The sequence below is a fragment of the Bactrocera dorsalis genome, chromosome 1 (genome assembly GCF_023373825.1).
Source record: "Bactrocera dorsalis isolate Fly_Bdor chromosome 1, ASM2337382v1, whole genome shotgun sequence".
Classification (NCBI taxonomy): Eukaryota; Metazoa; Arthropoda; class Insecta; order Diptera; family Tephritidae; genus Bactrocera; species Bactrocera dorsalis.
The window spans coordinates 20,521,238-20,545,915 of record NC_064303.1 but is presented as its reverse complement, the minus strand read 5'-3'; the positions used below and the strand labels follow the sequence as shown (position 1 = coordinate 20,545,915).

General features: G+C 39.0%; 1 protein-coding gene across 1 annotated transcript; it reads left to right on the top strand.

Annotated features, from left to right (window-relative positions):
• Nucleotides 1-11,708: 11,708 nt before the first annotated feature.
• On the top strand, nt 11,709-24,655 carry LOC105225633 (hairy/enhancer-of-split related with YRPW motif-like protein). Its single transcript, XM_011204184.4, has 6 exons — nt 11,709-13,342; nt 21,332-21,634; nt 21,697-21,946; nt 22,047-22,215; nt 22,278-22,421; nt 22,496-24,655. The coding sequence occupies exons 1-6, from the start codon at nt 13,294-13,296 to the stop codon at nt 23,156-23,158; spliced, it is 1,578 nt and encodes a 525-aa protein (XP_011202486.1). The 5' UTR covers nt 11,709-13,293; the 3' UTR covers nt 23,159-24,655.
• Nucleotides 24,656-24,678: the final 23 nt, after the last annotated feature.

The window sequence follows — 24,678 nt, the reverse complement described above, 5'->3', positions numbered from 1 at the left end:
AGTGGCTTTGGTGGTGAAAAGGGCACATCTGAATGTGTTAAAATATTTTAATTTTTCTTCTTACTTTATGTCGTAGACATAGCTTAGACGGTTATAGGCACGTTAACAACAGCGCGCTAATCGTTTCGTCTTCTTGCAATTTTGAGCCAATTGGTGATATCAAGTGCAGCGAGATCTTTCTCCACCTAATCTCTCCAACGAAGTGGAGTTTTCCCTCTTTCTCTGCTTCCTCCGGCAGGTAATGCGTCGAATACTTTCAGAACTGGAGTGTTTTCATCCAAATAGACTACATCACCTGGCCAGCGTATGCGCTGTCTCTTAATTCGCAGAACTATGTCAATGTCGTTGTATAACTAGTACAGCTCATCGTTCCATCGAATGCGATATTCGCCGTTGCCAATGCGCAAAGGACCATAAATCTTCCGCAGAACCTTTGCCTCGAAATCTCGTAACGTCAACTCATCAGATGTTGTCATCGTCCACCATATAGCACGGCGAGAATAATAACTGACTTGTAAAGTTTGGTCTTTGTTCGTCAAAAGAGGACTTTACTTCTCAATTACAGCTTGAATAACTTTCTCCATCAGTAGATTGAAGAAGTCGCAGGATAAGGGATACCAAACTCAGCCAAATGCATTTTCAGTTCTTCGCCGCCGTATTTGAATGGCTCGGCCGACCACTAGATCACCTTTGGAGCTTCTACAAGAGTATGGTCCAGACTTGAAATCTTCTGTTAGTCGCCATATCTTTTCGTAGAGTTTTCGAGCATTACTCCAATCGACCAGTTTATTAAGCTCTTCGTACTCACGCATTTTGGCCTCTTACTCTTTGCGAGACACCGCACACCTCAACGTACCAGCTGTTCTTTTACCTTTTCAGAAAACTAATATTTTCGTTTGCAGCTGTACGTATGGAGCCTGAAATGCCATCCCACAGTTCCCTTATACTGAGTTGTTGATGAGTGCTCTCAGAGAGCAGGAGTGCAAGTGGAGTAGAAAATCCTTCCTTGTATTTGTTGTCGTACGTTTTTTTCTGTATAGAGTCGGGTGTGTGTCTTGGCTGCAACAGTCTAGAATACTGGAGACGTGTCTTCGTCCATCACAACATAATCGATCTGGTTGGTGGTTTTTCTGTATAGAGTCGGGTGTGTGTCTTGGATGCAAAAAGATAGTGGTCCGAGTCGATGTTAGCACCTCGGAGCGTACGCACGTCTAGAACACTGGAAACGGGTCTTCCGTCTATCACAACATAATCGATCTGGTTGGTGGTTTTTCAATCCGGAGACAGCCAGGTAGCTTGATGAATTTTTCTGTGCTGGAATCCAGTACTACAGATAATGATATTTCGGATTCCGGCGAAGTCGATCAGCCTCAACCCATTTGAAGATGTTTCATCATGGAGGCAGAATTTACCGTTAGTTGTGAAAGAGATACCTTCTTTGCCCACCCTCGCGTTAAAGTCGCCAACCACGATTTTGATATCGTGGCGGAACAGCTCTCATAATTGCGCTTCTTCTCTTCCATCAGGGAGTTGGCACAAATCAGCGATATGTTCAAGAGTTTCGCTCTGATGCGGATTATGGCTACTAGACGTTTATCCATCGGAGTGAATGCCAGTACTCGGCGAGGGAGTGTCTCTCCCACCACGAATCTCACACCGAATTTGCGATCCTTTATATGGCCTAAATTAGTAAAGAGGTTCGCAGTAGCAATGGGCACCTGTAAAAAAAAATATTTGAAAAAGAGGTCGTGGCCCCCCTCTACCAAGTATAATGTAGATATCGTCTAAACTACTCAAGCTACAAAAACCAAATTGGCTCAGTGGAAATCTTATAGGAACTTCTACCGACGGTGTTAAAGTGGGTGAAATCGGAGGATAATCCCGCTGAATTCCCATATAACCGTGCTGTTAAAAACTACTAAAAGCGCGATAAATCAATAACTAATACGCTACAGATATTAAATTTTACCACCGAGATGATATGAGAGAGCTTATTGCGGACAATGTATGAGTTATATTTAGTATACTCGTATGTATATATAAAAATGCTTGGATTTCTATACTCTGGTTGATGTTTTACTCCTTAAATATTTCCCTGGCTGTGATTCCTACAAGTTGCAAGGTATAAAACGTTCGGTTGCACCCGAACTTTGCCCTTTCTTACTCGTTTTTACACTAAATTTTATTATTTTGTAATACTCGTAGTATTACCTTGCGAAAACCTCCATCAGATTAACGACCCTAAGCTCCAAATTCTACAAACAAAAATGTATAGTCGGCATCAACTATAGAGAACAGAACAATGCTATTTTATTTCTTATACTAGTTGAGATACAATGAATCGCATGAAATGTGTTTCCGATCCAATGCTCCACAGCATTTAGGGAAATTCCATCAATGGTAAAAACGTTCCGATATATTTGTCCATTCCTCATGAATGTTGGGAATGTTATTAGAATCCACTTTACTATTTTTCCTGATGCACGAAAAGATTCAACTGCACTTATGCACTACACGACAACTGGTAATTTTTTCGAATAGAAATGCACTCACCAGGCTCATAAAGTTATTGCCCATGGCTACATAGCTTAGTGTTACCGCCAATCTTTCACCGACCAAGATCGCTTAACGGAACCCTGTATTTTTTTGTAAACAAATGGGATAAAGCACGCCAATAAAAATTCCACAGTCATCCTCAGGAACTAGTGAACTCAGAAACCACCTTGGATCTAAATGTGGTATAAAATCCACAGGCGGAACGATTCTTTGATTGTGGCCTAATCCACCACTGCTGAGTCCAAACTTTTAACGACATAGAGCCGCAATTGTTACTGGAATTTTTCTGTTTTTATTCATTTTTTCATTTTTTAAAAAAATAATTATGTTTTCAGCTGTCAAAATTACCTGTTCACACCATCTATAGGGAAAACGGGTTACCAATCATCTGATATCAAAAATTTACGACAGTTTTTGAAATGCACTGCTACTATATCGACATTTGATCACTTTTCCTGTTGTTTGATGAACAGATTTTCGTTGAGGCAGTTTTTGTTGTCAGTTATTTTGACCTAATTAAAACCAGACATATTTAATTCAATTATTCATTAGTAGGTATGAGCATACCTTTTACAACTTCAACGTCGGAATCATTTTGTTGAATATGATGGTTTAGACAAATTGCATTGCAATTGGTGCAATTGAATCATTGCTTTTTGCCGCGTGTGCTGGAGCAGAATCTTGTTAGGAGATAAAATGCTCCATTGAAGTGAGTATTGCTTAACTGATTTACCATATCATCTAAAACTCGATGACCACTTTATTGTCATTTGTTGCTTGTTGTTGGAGTGCACCACACCTCGATAATCGAAGAAAACTTTCAACAAAGCCTTGATTTTTGACCAGCTTTGACGTGGTGTTTTCGACTTCGGCTCACCTTTGCCATGATATTCTGCCAATTGATCGTCTGTTTCCAAGACTCATCACTAGTAATAATACGTTTAATGACATCCTTGTAGAGGAGTAGGAGAGCGTTGTTTCATAGATGTTAACGCGACGCTGTTTCACGAAAAATTGAAATTATGTGATCTTAGAACCAATCGTGCTTTCACTATTCTTAGGCCCAAATGATCTTTCAAAATGGTTTTCACTGATCTTTCTAATATTCCAAAAATGTCGGTAAGATCTCTGAATATTAATCGTCAATTCTTAAGCACCAATACCTTTATTTTATTGACGTGTTGATCATCAGTTAATATTGTATTGAACGCCGTCCTGGACGTGGTTCGTCGTCAACGCATTCTCGGCTCTCTATGAATAATCAAAAAATCAAAAACCCTTGCTCGCGAAAAGCCTTCTCCAGCATTCTGAATGTTTCGGCACCAGATTTGATTCCGCACAAAAAACCTTTGTTTATGTACTTCAGAAAGACAAGTGTGTACTATATATGTATAATGATTATTATATGATGTTACACTATCATACCAACCTAGAAAAAAAAATTCGGTGAATGGGTTTTCGTGGGAAATGAATTCGAAATTTTTGGTATTTGGGGCCTTCAACATTTTTGTTTGAAGAATTATTAGAGTAAATTTTATTTTTCTATTTGTGTACTGGAAAGTGAAAGAATCAGATGGAATTTAAAACTATACACAAAATTCAGTCAGCATCCGATGCATACTGAAAAATGAGCTCAAGGTCAAGCCTTACAAGTTCCAAAAGGCCCATGATCTCACACCGAAGCAGCAACAAGTAAGACTTGAGAGAGCGAAGCAGTTGCTTCGCTTGGCCGAAAGCGGTCAAATTCCGAACATTGTGTTTTCTGATGAAAACATTCTTTCAATTGAGCAATTCGTAAACTCTCAAAACGATAGGGTTTACTTGACCGACCGTTCATACGAGAATCTAAGTCATCGGTTGGCCACCAGGAGGCAGCACCCGCCACAAATAATGGTTTGGGCCGCTGTCACCGCAGATGGGCGCTCTCCAATTGTTTTCATCGAGCCTGGCGTCAAAGTAAATGCGACATATTATCGGGAAAGTGTTCTGGAGGCTGCTTTGAAGCCGTGGGCAAACAAAGATTTCGGTCGCAAATCATGGACGTTTCAACAAGACTCAGCACCGTCTCACAAAGCGCGAATGAACCAAGAATGGCTGAAAAACTTCATCCGAACTTCATTACGACCACTCAATGGCTCCCGAATTCACCAGATGTGAATCCAATGGATTATTCTCTCTGGGCCATTTTGGAGAGCAAGGTCCGAAGTAAAGATATACACCAGTCTCGAGATGCTGAAGAAAGCCATTGTCCGTGAGTGGCCAGAAAGTCACATTCGGGCAGCTTGCGATTCGTTTTTTGACCGGTTCAAGGCCATAGTTAAGGCAAAAGGTGGTCATATCGAGCAAAAGTGAATTAGTCCTGAATCTATGATTATTTTCACACATTTTGCACTATAAAATAAATAAAAATAATTTTCCAAACCGAATTTATGTTTCTTTTAATTGGTTACACTTCGAATGCCGGAAAGAAAAGAAAACCTTATTTTAGTTGTGGAAATAAGTTTATTTGGGTTTTTTTTTCAACATATACAAAGTTCAATAAATGAAGTTCCAAAAACGCATGTGCATTATAATTATTGTTAATCCGCGATTTAGTTTGTAGAAGTTAGCAACTTTTCTGCTCGAGTCTAAATATGTACATAGGTACATTCATATACATATATGTACATACATACATACACATGTGTACAAGCACCGTGCATTACTATCTGCAGAACGGTCTTCCAGAGGTAAAATCCTGCGTCTCTAATCCAACAACAACAAAAAGGAATACGCTAATAGCCGCAATTGTGCAGTCTTGTGGGGCTGGCTGAAGACACTTACATACACGCACATACGTGAACGTGCAAAAGTACGAACGTTTCCCCGCATGGATAACTTGATATCATTTTACAGCAGGAGAAACATTTGGCACCAGATCAGCACCACAGAGTCGTCTGTCCACACACAATGCTCACTGTACAATCACATAAATAAAACGCCAAAGCATTCATACAACCGCACACACATATCCTTATTTGTAAGTTTGTTTGCATACTTTAGTGCAGTTGTGTGTAGCGGCGCGTGTGCGTATGTGTGGGTGTGTGCAGGCGTGTGTCACACACAATCGCCATTTGTTTCTTTGGTCTGTTTTGGTGTGAAGCGCGCGCGTGCTTTTTTCACCGTACTTGACTCTAATACCGAACCCACAAGCCTACAACCCGAAGCTGAACGCAATTTCATGCGCCCTCCCCATCTTAACGACACTACTTATAAATACCAAAAAACGACAAACGATGGTTGACTGGCTGCCATTGCTGCCACCTACTACTTTTGCCACTTGTTTTTGCTTTTTGGCATTATTGTTGTCGCGTTGTTGTTGTTTTGTTGGCGTCCTTATAACAGTCGTGCCGAGACTATATTGCCGCAGTCGTCTTGCATCTTCCCTTGTTTTGTGTTTTGCCTTTTATTTTTTCTTTTTTTTTTATTTGGTTTTTGCCTCGTTGGCCTGTTTGTTCATTCATCCGGGGCTTCGTCTGCAGTTGAACAGCGCAGTTGTTAAGCAAAGCAGCCAGCAATCGTTGACAGTTTAAACGTGCGAACGACCCACCTCATCACAGCCCACAACGCACGGACCGACCGTTTCTACGCGACCGACCAAATGACTATAACTACAGTGGGATCAACGTAAAAGTATCTCTCAACAATGTAAAAACAAAAATAAATTTTTTTTTTAATTTGCCACAAATTTTTTTTTATTCAAACTTTAGTAAATTAATTAATAGCGGGATTCTGTAACCAGTCTCTAGTCTCTATTTGAGACATTTTGAGGTAAAGTCTCAATTTGTGACTAGTTACTATTCACTAAAAAGTCTCTAGCGTTAGTCTCAAAACATAGCCTCAAATTTGAGACCTGATAGTTAGCAGGTCACAAAACTAAAAAGAACTCTTGTCTGCAATTTTGAATATACTGAATAGAGATCATCATAGATATTAATCGATTGTCTTTTTTTTATACATATGTTGTAAACAGCTCAAACACGAAAAGGTTAAAAATAAATCAATTTTACATAAATTTCGTAAATATTATGAAGCAAGGTGAACATATATTTATATTTTTATTGGTAATTATGTTCTTTGACTATGTTAAAGAAAATTTAATATTTGTTATCGACATAATTATTTTCATTCAAGTGTAAAAACATCTCTGAATGATGAAATGTAATAGATTTCGTGACTCAATCTCAAATTTAGAGACTTGAGACTGTCTCACGTTACAGAATCGCACGGTAAGTTTGATATTAATCAATATACTCGTGCTTATGTGATGTAAAGCAAATAAGCGGTCTAATAAGAACTTATATCGGAAAATAGATTTCCTATTGAATAGTCTAATAGACGGATACTGTTAGTTTTAAGCCGAAACGGAGTCCTAGTTTTGTTGTGACCGCTTGCCTGAGTGTACCTCTGACAATTTTACCAAAATGGAAAAAAAGAGAAAGAGTAATATCGGGAGGTCTTTCACCGGTTACCACGAATGCGAGACAAAAGTAGAGTACACGATCTCATATTGCCAGACCGCCAATTGAAGGTGCGCGTTATAGCTAAGTCAGTAGTCATCTCAAAAGACCGGGGTGAGAAAACTGTCGACGCAATGAGTATAGCGTTTAGTTCAGTGGATCGAAGTAGGATAAATTGTTCATCCAATTTCCATAATTGGTTATAGCCGAGTTAACAACAGCGCGCCAGTCGTTTCTTCTTTTCGCAAGATGGCGCCAATTGGAGATTCCAAGCGAAGCCAGGTCCTTCTCCACCTGGTCCTTCCAACGTAGTCTTCCTCTTCCTCTGCTTCTCCCGGCAGGTGCTGTGTCGAATACTTTCAGAGCTGGAGTGTTTTCGTCCATGCGGACGATATGACCTAGCCAGCGTAGCCCCACCGATTAGTAATTTTGTACTCTTTGCTATGTATTCTATAAACATATTTGAGAATATAACAAATATTCATTCGGTATTAACCACTGTACACATTTTCTACAGCCATAACACGCATTCCTTCTTCCACTCTCCTGATCAGCAAAGCAGCCAGGCAACCAACCATTCATTTGACAGACTATCAGTTCGTCCGTTTCTCATACCAAACGAATTAGGCGCCCAACCACCCTCAGTTCACGCGCCCAGTAAAAGTCGAACACACGCTTCTACACACACATAACGTGCATGCAATTCATTCAATTGCCTCGCCGACATTTTCCGTCACGCGGCAATGTTGCCTTATGGCTTGAGTGTCGGCAGCCAGCAGTCGACAGTCGACACAACATTAGCATTGAAGTGCGCCAGCAGTTCGCCCACGTGTGCAAATGAACGCACAGTCAAACACATTCATTACAAGGCACAAGCGCACAAACCCCATAAAAGCACGTTGCTGCCAAACAACAAACGAGCGCCAACAGACCAACACACGCACGCACACAAACAGAGCAACTAACACCCACTTGTCCATCAAACATACACATTTACACGCACATTTATACAATGTATGTTGGTATGTATGCACACGCTCATATAACTGAAACGCCACGCACAGACGTCAGCTACACAAATTTCACATTTTTTTTCACACTCCATTCTTCACCCTTCGTCGCATACCGGACTCCGACCGCACTTCCTTTGATTTAGTCATTTTTCTCTCTGGCACTCTGGCAGCATTTGGTGCACTCAATGCCCCGGCCGTTGCGGCAATATGTACCTCCCCACGTTTTTCCTGTGGGGATCTTTTATTCGATTTTGTACGTTTATTTTATTTTATTTTTTCTTTCTTGCCATGCCATGCCATGCCATGCCGTGCCGCATATTTCTACAGTCGCCGCCAACCCCACCGTCGCATAACTTTCTTTCTGCCCTTACAAATGTTTCCAACTTTTTTGTTGTTTGCTTTTATTTTTTGCTGATATGTTCTTATTTTTTGCCTTTTTTGTTGGTTGGCACTTTTTTACTCTTCATACAAAGCAAAGCCTTTTTTCGCTATTTTACATGCACAAGTAATGGTCCTACAATTCGAACAAGAGTCTGTTCACTTTTTTACAAAATTCCCAGAACTGTAAACAATTTCAGCTTAGCCATGATATAAACTTTTCCCATTCGTTCCATAAACGACCGGATGCTCTCTGTTCATTTTGTATATATTTCTCAGAATAGGAGTTTATAGAAACAATAATGAACCTATCTGGTGTTTTTAAAACGTGTCGTTTTCAATGAGGCAATACTTTTTCGGAGTTGGTCTTTTTGACAGCTGACTTAAAATCAGCTTGGTTTGCCATTTCATAAGGAACACACTTACTTTGGAAAAACGTTTGCCATTGGTGTAAATTTATTACCAAAATATTGGTTCGGTTTGCACGACGCAATGCGCTGCGTAAAAACTTCGGTCGACATAATCGCTCAGCAGATTAGGTAATTCCAGAAACCATGGATCTGTTTAGCATCACCTTTACTCTAGTAGATAACCAGAAACACCATACAGTGCGTATCGCAGACGCTATTGTTGCTTGTGGAGTATCCAAGAAGACCTCAATGATTCCATCCGATATCGCGCGTAACAATTGCAGCAACGTTCATCCATTTAATTAAAGATTTTGCGGAAAATCTTGGTGCCGATCGACCATCAAGCGCGTAGCACAATCAATGAATGATCCTAAAACGGGATGGCCACCGTTAATAAACAAAATAAAGTTGGAGTGATGATAATCTACGAGCCGCTAGAACCTCAAAAAGTCACAGTTTGGACCACAAATATTTCCTCAAAAATGAAGTCGGTGATTTTGTTACAGTCAATGCCTGACTTGAAGGAGGTGAATGTCGATGTTAGTTCCAACTTTTTTCTACCCCCTGCTATGTTTTGTGAAGTAATATGAAGTCGCTTGTCTACGCAGATAAGCCCGAGGCGATTGGCACTTTTGAAGAGAATATACGCCGCACTTTTGCTGAAAAAAGTGGTCGAAAATCTCAACGTTCAGTTGGAATTTATTGGAGACAGCCGTGACGCTCATTTGAATAAAAGTTTAGTATGTATTAATTTGAGCTGTGAAGCTCTATATACCCAAGGTTTGTTTTATTATTCCTACATTTTAACACTCTATATAGCATCACAGACACTGTTTGTAACGAAATAAACGATACCGTGTGTAGCGCGCAACTCTTGGCTGCAGCACTGTGCTAAACTTTTGCTTTATTTGTTGCGGTACTTTGGTTGTTATCGTAGCGTGTGCCTCGATGGCTGACATTGCGGCACATGGCTCATGGTAAATGGTAGTCAAGTTGAGTTGAGACGAGTCGTTTGCTAAAGCTTAACATCATAGTCGCGATCGGCGGTCGGCGGTCGGTGGCCTGTGTATTCGGCGGTTGTTGCTTACCTACTTTCTGGCTACGTGCACAGTTGGTTGAATGGTTAGATGGCTGCATGCTTGCATGGTTTGGATGGCAGTCTAGTGAGCTGTTGGCTGTTGGCTGCTGTTTTCACTGACTTTTGTTTTTGTTGTTGTTGTCGTTGTCGTAGTCGCTGCTGCTGTTATGTTGTTGTTGTTGTTTTTATTGTTGGCATTATTGCTGGTGGCGGTTATGGGGATGGTGTTATGTTTGCTGTTTTCATCCCAGAACGCCACTTTCAGATGTGAAGTCGTTCAAGTCGGTAAATTGAAGGCGGAACAAGAAGGAGCGCAACGACGGAAAGAGGTTAACACCGGGGAGGCCAAAGTGCGCGCGGGTTCTAAATTATACGCTATGATTGTGGCAAGGGATGTACAATTTGTGTGTGCGCACGCCAATGCCTTCAGTTATGTTTGCTTGTATGTGATCTGTGAAGCTCGGGTTTCTGTGTTTATGTGCATTGTAAGCTCGACTAAGCAGCACTTGGCAGGCAAGCAGTCAGCTTGCGCATCCGTTTGCCGTTTTTGCTGTTAGATTGCATGCAATGTGCCTACGCTTGTGTTGCCCCGCTGCTATGTTTGCCACTTGGTTGAACGTGGGTAGTGCTTATGGATGCGGGTGGTCGGGCCGCAGACGAGCAAGTTGATGGCGGATTGTTGAGGTACTTGGCTCGTGCGACACCGTCTGTGTACTCGACTCTACGGACATCCAAACATACGTATGGATGAGGTTTTGTGTGTGAATTGCTGTGCAAGTTTGTGTGCACGTGTATTTGGCTTGTGCGGAATAATGTATGTGTTCAATGCGGACGGCGTGTCGGCTGGCCTCTGTAGTATCTCTCTACCAATAAATATGTATATGTGTGTGTTTGCGGTATAGGTCGTAGCCACTGGCAGTGTGCGCCAGTTACTCACAATTTTCACCGACCCGTCTTTTCATGTCACACCCGGCTTTTGGTCGACCGTCGGCCGTCGACTCAACAGTAGCGTTGATGGCAAGCAGCCTGGTCTTTTTGGGATGCACGAGTATTGGCGCGCACGTCATACATCAAGGGGCGGCATACGCAAGCAAGGGTAGTTTAACAAGACTATATGGATATGCACATACATACGTATAAGCATATGGGTTGGGTTGGTAGACTGGTGGAACGATGAGACAGTGAGTCGGTCAATTGAATGGGTTTTGTCGGCTACGTTTTGATATGCGTCGGTTTGGTTTGGTCAGGTTGGTCCGTTGATTTCTTTCGGTTTGGGACGGCTTGTCGTTATAGGTATGAATGTATATACATACATATGTATATATGTTACACGGTTGGTTGGGTAGTAGGCGCGACGATAGCGACTAAAAGCAAAGAAGCGTCAGACGTTGAAGGGAAAGCAGAGAAATACATTTGAGTACACACGCCAAGGGAATTCCACCCTGACACCAAGAGCTCAACAAGCAGCGGCGGCAAATAACGTAAACGGCAATTTCAGTTTCGAAGGTGTCGGAGGCGGGGAAACAGAAAAGCGTAGACGCAGACGAAACTTCAGCAGCAATTGTAAAAGCTACCAAACCATAATGTGTGTATGGCCCTGTGTTAGACAGTGTGGATCGCAGATCCGCAATGTTGACGTTTTTTTTTTGTTTCTCTAAACGTCGTTCTGCGTTGTTATAAATTTGAACGGTTGTATGTATATACATACATATGTATGTACACATATGGGAATAGGTGGGCTGTAGTGTAAGCGCTTGACGAGCCACACGACATCTCTGGAGCCCAGCAGTCGACGCATATTGTATTATTTGTCTTTAAAGTCAGTGTATGCCAAGTGATGCTGTTTGTGAGGGCGTTGGGCTAGTTTGGCAAACATTATGCGAAATGATGCGTTTCTATCACGATCTACATTATAAAATGCTAAACTATTAATGCAACTAAGTGTTTTAAAGATTAATACAATGAATGGCATTGGGTATATCGCTTTAAACTAATGCATTTGTCAATTGGCATTGCTTGTCTTTTGCTGGCGAATCGGAGACATACATCAAACTACTGTACGTACGTACGTATGTAGCTAATCTTTGTAGTCATATTGCAATTTTAGTGCCAGACGTTGTACATCACATACGTCATCATCATCCTCTTCACCGTGTTGGCGGTGCTCTCGTTTTGCTGAACAACGCCGATGTTGGTGTCAGGTCGTAAGTCGATGGCATAGTCGTTGCGTCGTCGTGGTTTTGCACGGGCTTTAAGTCCCAACGGTTGCCGCCCAAACGCCCCAGTGGCACAGCCGCGTGCACACAACTTGCCACAACCAGTCAACCAAGGAACCAACCAACAAACTGGCGAATGTTGCCATTACTTGGCGTTGGCGCATGTTGCTACTGCTACTGGCATTGCTCGCGCCATTCTTGTATTCTTTGTTGTTATTGTACTTGTTGTTGCTATTATTATTATTGTTGTTGTTGTTGTTATAGTCGTTTCTGTTGTTTTGCTGGTGGTTAGCTGACTCCAATCTGCCGCGCTCAGCTCAGCTCAACTCAACTGAACTGAACTGAACTCGAGTCGACTCGGTATGCGACATGCGGCATAGCATGCCACTGTTGTGATTCGCTTCGACACACATGCATACACATTCATATGTACATACATATGTATATACGTTCACATGAATATTTGTATGTTTGTATGTGGCGCATGGTCGTCGCAGTCGTCGGCGCGGCCAGGATATTTAGAAAAGCACCAAGGATAATGATTCAGTTTTGATTTAAATTCTGTTAGTTCGTCGTGCGACGTCTTGGCGTGTGGACGCTTCGATACGTTTTCGTTTCGTTTCGTTCGAATTTGCTTATTTTTCGTGGTTAACATCGTTTAGCGAAACATTCCATTTGAACGCATTGTGCTTAAAGCAATTTAACGCAACCACGTTATCGTCGGCACCGTCGCTGACACAGTGCTAGTGTAACTACAGACGTAATTGCCGTTTGTGTCTGGCCTCAATGCGGGTTATGGTGCAGTTGTGCGGGTGGTAGTATTTAATTGTAGCCTACAAGTTTGTTTAAAACACACGAGTCAGCAGCGCGCTTTCAATTTCGTTGTGTTTAACTTGCGACGGTTGTTCGCCTACAATGCATACGCACTTGTAGAGTACTCGGATTGTGACATTGCTATTTCCGCACAAACTTAAGACGGCAAAGACAAAGTGACGTTGGCTTTGATAGCCACTTGCCTTGTTTGCTAATGGACTAAGTGGATTCTTAACAGTGTGGTGATCATGTGTACCGTGGACGCATCTGCAACATTTCGTTTCTTTGTTTAGTTACGGATACGCGGCGCTTTTCGGCAAACATGACAATATGACAGCAAAACGCGACAAGGATTATGCTAAAAGTAAAACATCAACTGGTAATAAGAGTATAATATTTTTTGTGATTATGATTTTCTAAACACAAAATTGCAGTGATTGATAACAGGATCATTGATTATAATTGGTTTGTTGTGCTCGTTAAAATTGTGGCATAAGAACTCAAAAATATAACGATACATTTTCATATATTTCTGTGTTCTAACTTAGTGTGTTACATTCTTGGATTGTACATATATAATATCCGTTTAGACCATTCCTTATACACTGAACAGGGTATATTAAGTTTATCATGAAGTTTATAACACTAAGAAGAAAACTTGGGAGAGCCTAGAAAAAAATATATAAATGATCTGTATGACGAACACAGTCGATTTAGTCATGTCCGTCTATTTGTATATAAGTGAACTAGTGCCTCAGTTTTTTGAGATATCAATCAGAAAATTTTCACAAGTCGTTTTCTTCTCAAGAAACTGCTCATTTGTTTAAACCGCCAATATCGGAACACTATAGCTACAGCTACTATCAATCAAAATCCAGTCTTTGTATGGAAAACTTTTTTATTTGACGATATATCTTTACGAAATTGGCATATAGCCATACAAACCGTTCACATTCAAGATTAAGATTTTTTTATACAGGTATGCCCTAAGAAATGCACCTGTGAATGCATTTTAGCTTCGGTGCTGCCGCAGCTAACTTTTTTTCTCGTTTTATTTTTGTCGACAAAAGAGGTTTTTTTAAATTTGATTTAATCAAAACATACTAATTTTAAAACAAGTAAGGAAGGGCTAAGTTCGGGTGTCACCGAACATTTTATACTCTCGCATGATAAAGTGATAATCGAGATTTCATTATCCGTCATTTACATATTTTTTTATTTTGCTGTAAAATTAATTAGATTAGTAGTTCCTGAGATATGGTTTTTGGTCCATAAGTGGGCGACGCCACGCCCATTTTCAATTTAAAAAAAACCTGGGTGCAGCTTCCTTCTGCCATTTCTTCCGTAAAATTTAGTGTTTTTGACGTTTTTTGTTAGTCGGTTAACGCACTTTTAGTGATTTTCAACATAACCTTTGTATGGGAGGTGGGCGTGGTTATTATCCGATTTCTTCCATTTTTGAACTGTATATGGAAATGCCTGAAGGAAACGACTCTGTAGAGTTTGGTTGACATTCTATAGTAGTTTCCGAGATATGTACAAAAAACTTAGTAGGGGGCGGGGCCACGCCCACTTTTCCAAAAAAATTACGTCCAAATATGCCCCTCCCTAATGCGATCCTTTGTGCCAAATTTCACTTTAATATCTTTATTTATGGCTTAGTTATGACACTTTATAGGTTTTCGGTTTTCGCCATTTTGTGGGCGTGGCAGTGGGCCGATTTTGCCCATCTTCGAACTTAACCTTCTTATGGAGCCAAGAAATACGTGTACCAAGTTTCATCATGATATCTCAATTTTTACTCAAGTTACAGCTTGCACGGACGGACGGACGGACAGACAGACATCCGGATTTCAACTCTACTCGTCACCCTGATCACTTTGGTATATATAACCCTATATCTGACTCTTTTAGTTTTAGGACTTACAAACAACCGTTATGTGAACAAAACTATAATACTCTCCTTAGCAACTTTGTTGCGAGAGTATAAATATAGTTCTGGGAATAACGCGGGTTACAGATAATCCAATCTAGTTGATTGAACTGATTCAGAAGGCTGGCACTCAAAAACTTGCACGTTATTTTTAAAGATATAGCCTGGTGAAATACGAAAAAATCGGTATTAATTTAGCAATCAATTTGGCTTTGACTTTTTACCTGCATTCTTAACAAATTACGCATAAATTAACTATCTTAATTTATTATAGTAAGGAATAAGGAAGGCTACTAAAATTACCAATAATAAATAACTTAAAACAATGGCGCGTTTGGTCCTCACTCAATACTTTTGTTGTCTTATATATAATATCCACCACATCAGTATGTTTTATCCTTCAAAAATTCTAAAAACAAAACAAAAAAAAAACTCACGATAAAACACACAATTAAACATTCAAAGATCTTAAAATCATCGAATTTAAAATAGAGTATGTTGAGATCCCACTTTGGAAGAATTCATTTTTTATGTTTTGCGGCAAAAAGTTTAAGCGGCAAATTTTTAAGCACAAGAAACAATAAAACTTATATATTACATCCTTTCAAAAAAATATTTATTTCTTATTAGAATTAGTAATATTTGAAAATTGTTTGAATTTCCCTGATTAATAGAATATTAATCACCAAATACGTTTGTGATCACCATCCATATACTTTTTGTGTTAATAATGGAATATCAGTATCTTCTGTTCTGAAAATGCTTACTAGTAATATCGAGTTATGTTCATATAATCAATATTAGATAACTCTGTCATCAGCTGACATAATTGTTAGCAGAGTTTCGGATATGTCGGAATCTGGGGAAATATCAAATAACCGTTACTTTTTGTAGAGTGACTTACTCAGAAAATTACATTAATTCACATCGGTTGCGAAAGTTTTATAGTTCGGTCTATTTATAAGTAATCGTTTACGAGTATCTGTTGGTCACGAATTACCTTCATTTTCACTTACGCACAACAGTATTTGTAGAACATATGTAGACCAAAAAATTTTAGAACATATTCCCAAATACGGATTATGCTAATTTTATTATACCCAGAACAGGGTATATTAAGTTTGTCACGAAGTCACGTAACACCCAGAAGGAAGCGTGGGAGACCCTATAAAGTGATCAGGATGTTGAGCTGAGTCGATTTAGCCATGTCCGTCTGCATATATACGAACTAGTCCCTTAGTTTTTAACATATCATTTTGAAATTTTGCAAACATCATTTTCTCTTCAAGCAGCTGTTCATTTGTCGGATGCCGATATCAGACCACTATAACATATAGCTGCCATACAAATTGAACGATTGGAATCAAGTTCTTGTGTGGAAAACTTTCACATTTGAGAATCTTCACAAAAGTTGGCGCAGGTTATGTTTTAAGATAATAATGTAAGAAATTGTTCAGATCGACTTACTATAGCTCAGAATCCAACATTCAAAAGATGATTATTTGACCAAAAATCACATTTTAACCATTAACCACTCCCCGTATTCACCTGATATGGCACCGTGCGACTTCTTCCTTTTCGGAAAAAAGCATTTACCCATGAAAGAAAAGCGTTATGCAGACGTAGGGGCCATTCAAAAGGCTTGCCCGGCATACTGTTGGCCATACCGTCTAACGAGCTAAAAAACTCGTTCGATATGCTTCAGGACCGTGCAAAAAGCTATATTGAAGCCTATTTTGACTAAGACTATTTTGAATAAAATAAATTGATTTAGCCGAAAAAAATATTTGTTCTGTTTTTTTTTTTTAAAGTCCTGTTTACCTTATAACGCACCTTGAATGCGGTATAAAGTCACCCGAAAGTTCGAAAAATAATTTTCTTGAAATTTCAAATATATATCTCACACATTGACCGATATTTTCTGTCAAAAGTCAATTATAGGTAGTGGGGTCCGAATATTCGGCGCCTAGAGGATTGACAGTTGCGATTCAATTCGGACATTTTTTTGTCATAAGGTTGCCTACTTCAAAGCACAATTCGTGCAAAGTTTTATCTCGTTATATTGATATATGAAAGAATCAAAAGGAATTTAAAATTTTTTTATATGGGAAGAAGGAGCCTTTGTAGTCCTATTTCGCCGATTTTCAGACTTTGTCATGCATTGAATTTCGTTGCTATTGGTAGAGCAGGTCCCGAAGTACGTAATTTCACCTAAAAGACTGCGGTGCCACGCCCAGTTTCCAATTTTGGCACCGGCTCTTAAAAATATGTATAATACCATTTCGCTGGTTAAGTTTAATGTTTCTGGAGTTTTTGGTTATTGATTTATAGCGCTTTTAGTAGTTTTTAACAGTACCGTTATATGGGGAGTAAGTCAGATTATGATCCGATTTCATTCTTTTTTGCACCCTATCGTTAAGAGTTCTTATAAGAATTATGTTAGTGAATTTGGTAATTTTTGCTTGAACGATTTGAGAGATATGTACATTAAACGTATTAGGTTGCCACGCCCACTTTTTTTAAATATTTTTCCCACAGGTGCTCCTTACTACTGCGATACTCTATCCAAATTACATTTCAAATCAATATTCAATAACCAATTATTGGTTTCACTTTATTGACGTTTTGTGGGCATGGCAGTGATCCGGTTACGCCCATCTACGTACTCGTCCATACTTTTTTAAGGGGTTAGGGGTAGTCAGAGGCACGAAAAAATGAGAATTTTCAGTATCTTTTTTTTACTATTAAATCGTGTTATTTTACAAAAGTAGTAATATGGCATTATTATAGAATGTGTTGAATTTCAAAAAAAAAAAAAAAATTTTTTCCAAAGTTATAGTTGTGTTAATAAAATGGCGGCCTTAGGAAATTTTTTTCTAAATTTTTGCGAAAAAATCAACAGTTAATTGGTCTTAAAAAATCGAAATTTTTGAAAAAAAATCCTTCGATCAGGCCCGAGTTTATTATGTATTCTAAAAGCTGTATAAATTTCATTAAAATCTACTGAGCGGTTTTCGAGTTACAGTTGTCACCAGTTCAAAAAACATAGTTTTGAGAAAAACGCGTTTAAAGTTTCACACTAGCGCTTTGAAGTGCCCGAGCTCTCTTTGTTATTTGTCGAATAACTCAAAAACTAATTATCGGATCAACGTGAAATTTTCAGAGAATATTTTTAAGATATTACACTTAACGAAATGCAAAATTTTTTTTTTAATTCTAACTACCCTTAACCCCTTAAATAAAGGAATATACATATACTCTGTGCCCAAAAAATAAGGTGACATTGTATTTATTTTGAAAATTCTTTATTTATTCTTCCAAATCAATTTCATCCCCTTCAAAGTAATCCCCTCCCGATGCAATGCACTTATGCCAACGGATTTTTCAATCTTCGAAACACTGGTTGTAGTCACTTTCCGGGATGGCCTTCAGTTCCGTCTTCGCTGCGGCTTGAATCTCCTCTATCGTATAAAAACGGTGTCCCCGGAGCGGTCTTTTGAGCTTGGTGAACAGCCAGAAGTCGCACGGCGCCAGATCAGGTGAATACGGTGGTTGCGGAACGATATGGGTTGAGTTTTTGGTGAAATGATCACGAATTACGAGGGCAGTATGGGATGGTGCATTATCGTGGTGTAAAAACCAAGAATTGTCTTTCCACAATTCCGGCCTTTTTAGGCGGATAGCGTTACGCAAACGACGCATAACGTTCAAATAATATTCCTTGTTGACTGTTTGACCGGTTGGAAGGAATTCATAATGCACAACACCACGATAATCGAAGAAAACAGTCAACATGACCTTGATTTTTGAGCGACTTTGGCGCGATTTTTTTGGTCTCAGCTTGACACGATATTCGCTCGATTGATCGGTTGTTTCGGGGTCGTATGCATAGATCCAAGTCTCATCGCCAGTTATAATGCATTTCATGACACCCTGGTAGTCGGAAAGCATCGTTTCACACATTTCAACGCGACGCCTTTTTTCCAAGAAATTCAATGTATTCGGTACAAGTCGAGATTTGATGCGCTTGAGGCCCAAAAAATTATTCAAAATGGTATTGGCTGAGCCTTTCGATATGCCAACTTCATCAGCAAGGTCTCTAATTGTTAATCGACGGTTTTTCAACACCAAATCTTTGATTTGTTGAACGTGAGCTTCGTCGGTTGAGGTTGATGGTCGCCCTGGACGCTCTTCGTCTTCGACACGTTCACGGCCGGCTTGGAACTCACTATACCACTTGTAAACATTTTTTTTAGACATAGCCTCACCACCAAAGGCTTTCTGCACCATCCTCAACGTATCCGCAGCAGAAAATTGATTCCGTAAACAAAATTTAATGCAAATTCTTTGCTCAACAAATTTCGACATCGCAAAAAACGGTACACTCACTTTTAACAGCTTACAAATCTACACGTATCTCAAACACTAATGAATATTTTGACATGAAATTTGACATAAATGTGACTGACAGTACTACCAACCTAAAAAAAAAAATAATTCTTCAAATCCTTCGACGCGCGCAGTTTAAATTCAAATGTCACCTTATTTTTTTGGCACAGTGTATATCAAGGTTCCTTATGATAACTAAATTTTTACTGAAGTTACAGCTTGCAAGTACCCGGTAATTGCAAAATATTTAATTATTCATCAATATTTTTTTTTGTCACCTTCTATTTAAGTAATCCCCACCAGATGTAATACACTTATGCCAACGATTTTTGCAGTTTTCGAAACTCTTTCCATAAGCACTTTTTAGGATGACCTTCAACTCCTTCAGCGATTTTTGTTTTATCTCTTCGATCGACTGAAAGCGGGTTCCATTTCAATGATTGTTGACTCGTTGGAATGTCAAACTCATAAACCCATGTCTCATCGGAAGTTCTGATGCTCTCCATGAATGTGGGATCGGAATTCACACAATCAAGCAACTTCAAAGAGACCTGTTTACGATACTCCGTTTGGATAAAAATTCAGCTTTTTCGGAAGGAGTCGAGTTAGAGAGAGTTTGACTGTATTTGAAGGCTTTGGCAATGTGTATAACCCTACCGATCGATTGATTAGTTTGAGGTGATACATACAACCTTTAAGTGAACAAAACTATTATACTTAGTAGCAACAAGCAAAAAATTTGTGGCTCTGATGTTAGAGGCTGCTTCTTGTTAATTTTGGGTTGCTGAAACCGAAAATGATAGTAAAATTTCCCAGCACGTAAGATGTTTTGTGCTGAAACCAAAGGGTGTAGGGGTCAAACCACCACCATTTATTGAAATGGCAAGCCAAGTCAAAGGGAACGTCGGTATACCTATACAATATACATGTATCTAAATCATCAGCTGAATGACGAGCTGAGTCGATTTCGCCATGTGGGTCTGTCCGTCTGTCTGTCTGTCTGTATATATACGAGCTAGTCCTTCAGTTTTTGAGATAACGATCTGAAATTAGATAGATTAGATAATTAGATCCGGCCACGCGTTGCTGTGCTATACATTTTATACTATTATTCATATATTAAGTTAATAATGCAGTGAAAAATTTATTTAGGAATAAGGGCGAAATCATTTGAGGAACGAAATAACGAATTTAAGGCTGCTTTCTCAATGTCTGGTTATCAGCCTTTCTGTCCAGTTAATAGAGTTGTCCGCTTTATACAATAGATTGTACTTAGTAAACATCAACTAATTGTGGGACGGACCAATGTGTATGGTTAATGGAGATATCCACTTAATAGAGCGTTCATTTGATACTGTATTTTATTTTATTTTATATTTGTATTTTATTTTATTATTTATGAATTATTTTTACTATCCTATCTTTTAAGTTGGTTCGAACTGGACACAGTGTGCTGAATTTTTCTCAAAGCGGTTCAGTTGTTTAGGAGTCCATCGCGGACAAACAAGAAGACACATAATTTTTATATACAATAAATATGTAGATTAGATGTTCACTTTTTTCAATCCCATCATGAAATTTTCCATTGAAAATACACGACAATCGTTTTTTATATTTAGATTTCTATAGCTCAGAGGCGTTGACTTTAGACACATATTCCTCAGAATTGAACGCTCTACAAAATTGTCCATTGAGACAAAGTCGAAACTCACACCGGCGTGATAGTACGGAGCTCTTAACCTGATTTTTCCACGAAATCCACATTTATATATATATATATCTCGTAAATGACAAGAGCTATAGAACAAATGTACATGACAAACTTGTAGGAAATTTTATTTGCTATAAAAAAGGTTTGAGGTCAAAATCGCTATCATTAACACTTCTCGAGATATTCCGTTTTTTAAGTAAGGCTTTATAGACCCATCTATTTTCATAGATGGTATGTAATAAAAAATTCGATTTTTATTGCGTTTAAAAATTGTATAACACTTTTTATGAAAATTTAATTAACATTACTTTTAATAATTTGCTTTTAATTGTCAGGAACAGGATTTTCTGCGTCAGCATCTACAGGAGCAGTAAAATCAATAGGTCTAGTCACATCATCACAAAATGTAACATCATCTCAGGACATTACGAAACGAACAAACAAGCCACTTATGGAAAAGCGACGACGTGCACGTATCAATCAAAGTTTGGCCATACTAAAGGCTCTGATTTTGGAATCGACAAAGAATCAGTCAAAAACCACAGATGGACAAACCAAACACACGAAATTGGAAAAAGCTGATATACTCGAATTAACAGTGAGACACTTTCAGCGGCACCGTAATCTCGATGACACAAGTACAGCAAAATGCTCTTATTTTATATTCATATTTTTATTTTTTAATTGTATACCTTTGTAGCCATCAATAAATATAGAGCCGGATATACGGACTGCGCTAGAGAGGTTGCACGTTACTTGGCCACGCCCGAACCGCCACCTTTGGGAAATATTCCTTCGCTGTCGGAACCGGGGTCAAAAGCGCGGCTTTTACGACATTTGGACCAATGTATTGCTGAAATTGACATTGAGATATGCCCACATTCCACAGCGACATATGCCGATAGTCCATCCAGCAGTTGTTACGATATCAACACTGCGCCAAAGAAACCGTAAGTTTAGCATTCTTTAATAATATTTATCTTATTAAGACGATTTGTAGTGTCTCCTAAAACGGCCATATTAAAACATGATTTTCTTTACCTTTTTCAGTCAACCGGACGATAACTCGTTGGACTATAGCAGCCAAGACTCAAACCCATTAGATTTCAGTAAAGCCGCCTCGAATGTTTTAACATCCAAAGCAAATTTTGTTAGTCCTACTGGGACGCCCGTAGCACATTCCACAAATTCACCCTGTTCGGAGCGCCTAGGTTCACAAGTAATTCTATGCGATATTTTTAGGACAACACAAAATAACTTTCGAATTAATTTTCTACACAGGATGAGAACAATAATCCCGATGGACCTCAGGGTAGTGCAGGATCAAGTAGAAGTGATGCAAGTATGCGGCCAATGATTTCTGCTGGCGATATACCGAACGTAATCGATATCAATGCTGTGCAGAACTTTGAAGAACGCAGTAAAGTGAGAAAGCGTCTAATAAATTATCCGTTACAAAAACCTTAATCAATTAAATATCTATTCGTTTATTTACATAGCTGTGTTCAAATGTTTTGGACACATACAAACATCTTAAAGTAAATGACCCAACAGGGATCCTTGTACTTCCTCCACACTATGTTCAATTAGCAGCAGCCTTGGGTCTAAATACCCATCCTGTCATGGATGCAATTACCACACGCACAGACTTCGAACGGCTGATCGAAATGAATCACGTGCCTCCACTGTCAGCTCAAATAGCCGGCAAACTTAGCACATATGGTTCTCTACCCGGTGCTTTAGAGGCCGCACATGCCGCTGCTGCCTATGCAGCTACTACTATGGCTGCAAAAGAAAATGGTATGCCAGCTGCTAGTACAGCATCGCCAGTGATTAGTAACATCAATATGGAACGTCCTGCCTCTGTGCTCTCTAATGCAACTTCTGTTGCTTCAACCTCTGTGAGCTCGATGACATCAACCGATTCGCAGAAGAATGCCACACAACAGCAACATCAGCTAGCCCGCTTAGACGCTAGTGCAATATCGACAGTAGAAGCAGCACAATTGAACATGGTTAGCAATCCTCTTTCGGCAAATATTGCAGCTGCAGCAGCAGCAGCAGCAGCCGCCCAACACCAGTTGCATCTACTGCGACCCAATGAAGCTCTAGCACGGCAAGAGCAACAGCCGCAGGATGAAAATATGTGGAGGCCATGGTGAGCAGTGCAAATATGCAGATTACTTCAAATGCAGAATTCAAAGCTTCAAGCGTGTGACATTGTAAATACCAAAGATTTCTTATATATAAACACTTTCATATATTTAAAGTTAGAGACATGTGTAAATTATAAACAAATACGTTTTTGTTAATAATTTAAAGACGTTTCGTACAGTCTTATATATTATTAATTGCATATAATGTTATATTCTTATCACAAAAGTTAATCAGCGTTGTGCATTACATGAAAATGGTAGGGCAGCACCTTGCCCAGGAACTCATTTGGATAATTTTATGTTCTTTTTATTGCTAAATTTTCAAAATTATAACATACTTATTAAACAGCTCGAAAGGTTAAAGATTAGTATGCACAAAACACAATAATTTCGAGTGAAAATTATGCCACTAATTATTTTCTTGATGAGAAATTTTAATATGCCTCTTATCCCTTTGTTTGTTTCGTTGGCTGTGTAGCGCCGCCTTGTTGAGACCAATGGTCGTCCACTTCAATATTCTCCAATTCAAGCACGAAAAATCATAATCATGGCGTGCATTCGGGTCTTCTCCGATACTCTGCTTTATAGCAGCGATATTTTTCGATTCTCATTTGGGCGAGTCTCTGAGGCAGCACGTTATCCAGTCTGTTGATAATGAACCAGCAAACCAAATTGTGTACAAATCAAGTACCAGCTCTCAAATAGACCAACTCCGAAAAAGCCTCATTAAAAACCACACATCTAAAAAGAAAACAGCCGTTACCTAATATAAAAATTTCAAACTTCCGGTAATACAAAATGATTTCTTTCCTACTGACTTAAAACCATTTATGTTGGTCAATAAACTCGTATACTCGTATGTGACATTTCAATGAAATGTATATGTTTTCTTAAACCTAATGTGGCTTAGCCCTTCATATGAATGAAACCGGCTTATACCATGGTTGAAGACCCTTACTCCCTATATATTGATATAAGTTTCTCTAATAGACTCTTTCCTCATTTTTGCCGAAAATATTCAATTTAGTCACCAATAACAGAAGGTATTTTTTCGCTTTTGATCCCTGAAAATTGCTAGAGTATAAACAGTTGGTTCAACACGAACTTAGCACTTCATGATTTGTTTGTTGATGTTTGATTGAATTTTTGTATAACCTGGTCTTCTTAAAATTATGCCAAAAACGATCAAATGCAAAATTCTATATAGTTCCACTTTTCTTGCATTTGTTTCGCACAGTATTCTCTTAATCACAGCTAATGTGAACAGAAATTCGTACTTAACCTAAAAGCTTTATTTAATCTGATGTCAACATTTCGTTCGAATCAGGGTAACTGATTAATTTCCTCTGCTTTCATTAGCTATCAACTACTTTTGTACAAGATCAGCAAGATCAGATAATCTATGATAACTGGCAATAATTATGTGCTACGCGATCGCAACAGAACTCTGCGTTACAGGGCAAAAATAATATCTATTAGGTTGTCAATAATCTCCTTTCCGCCTTTGTGTCTTTTGAATTTCGCGG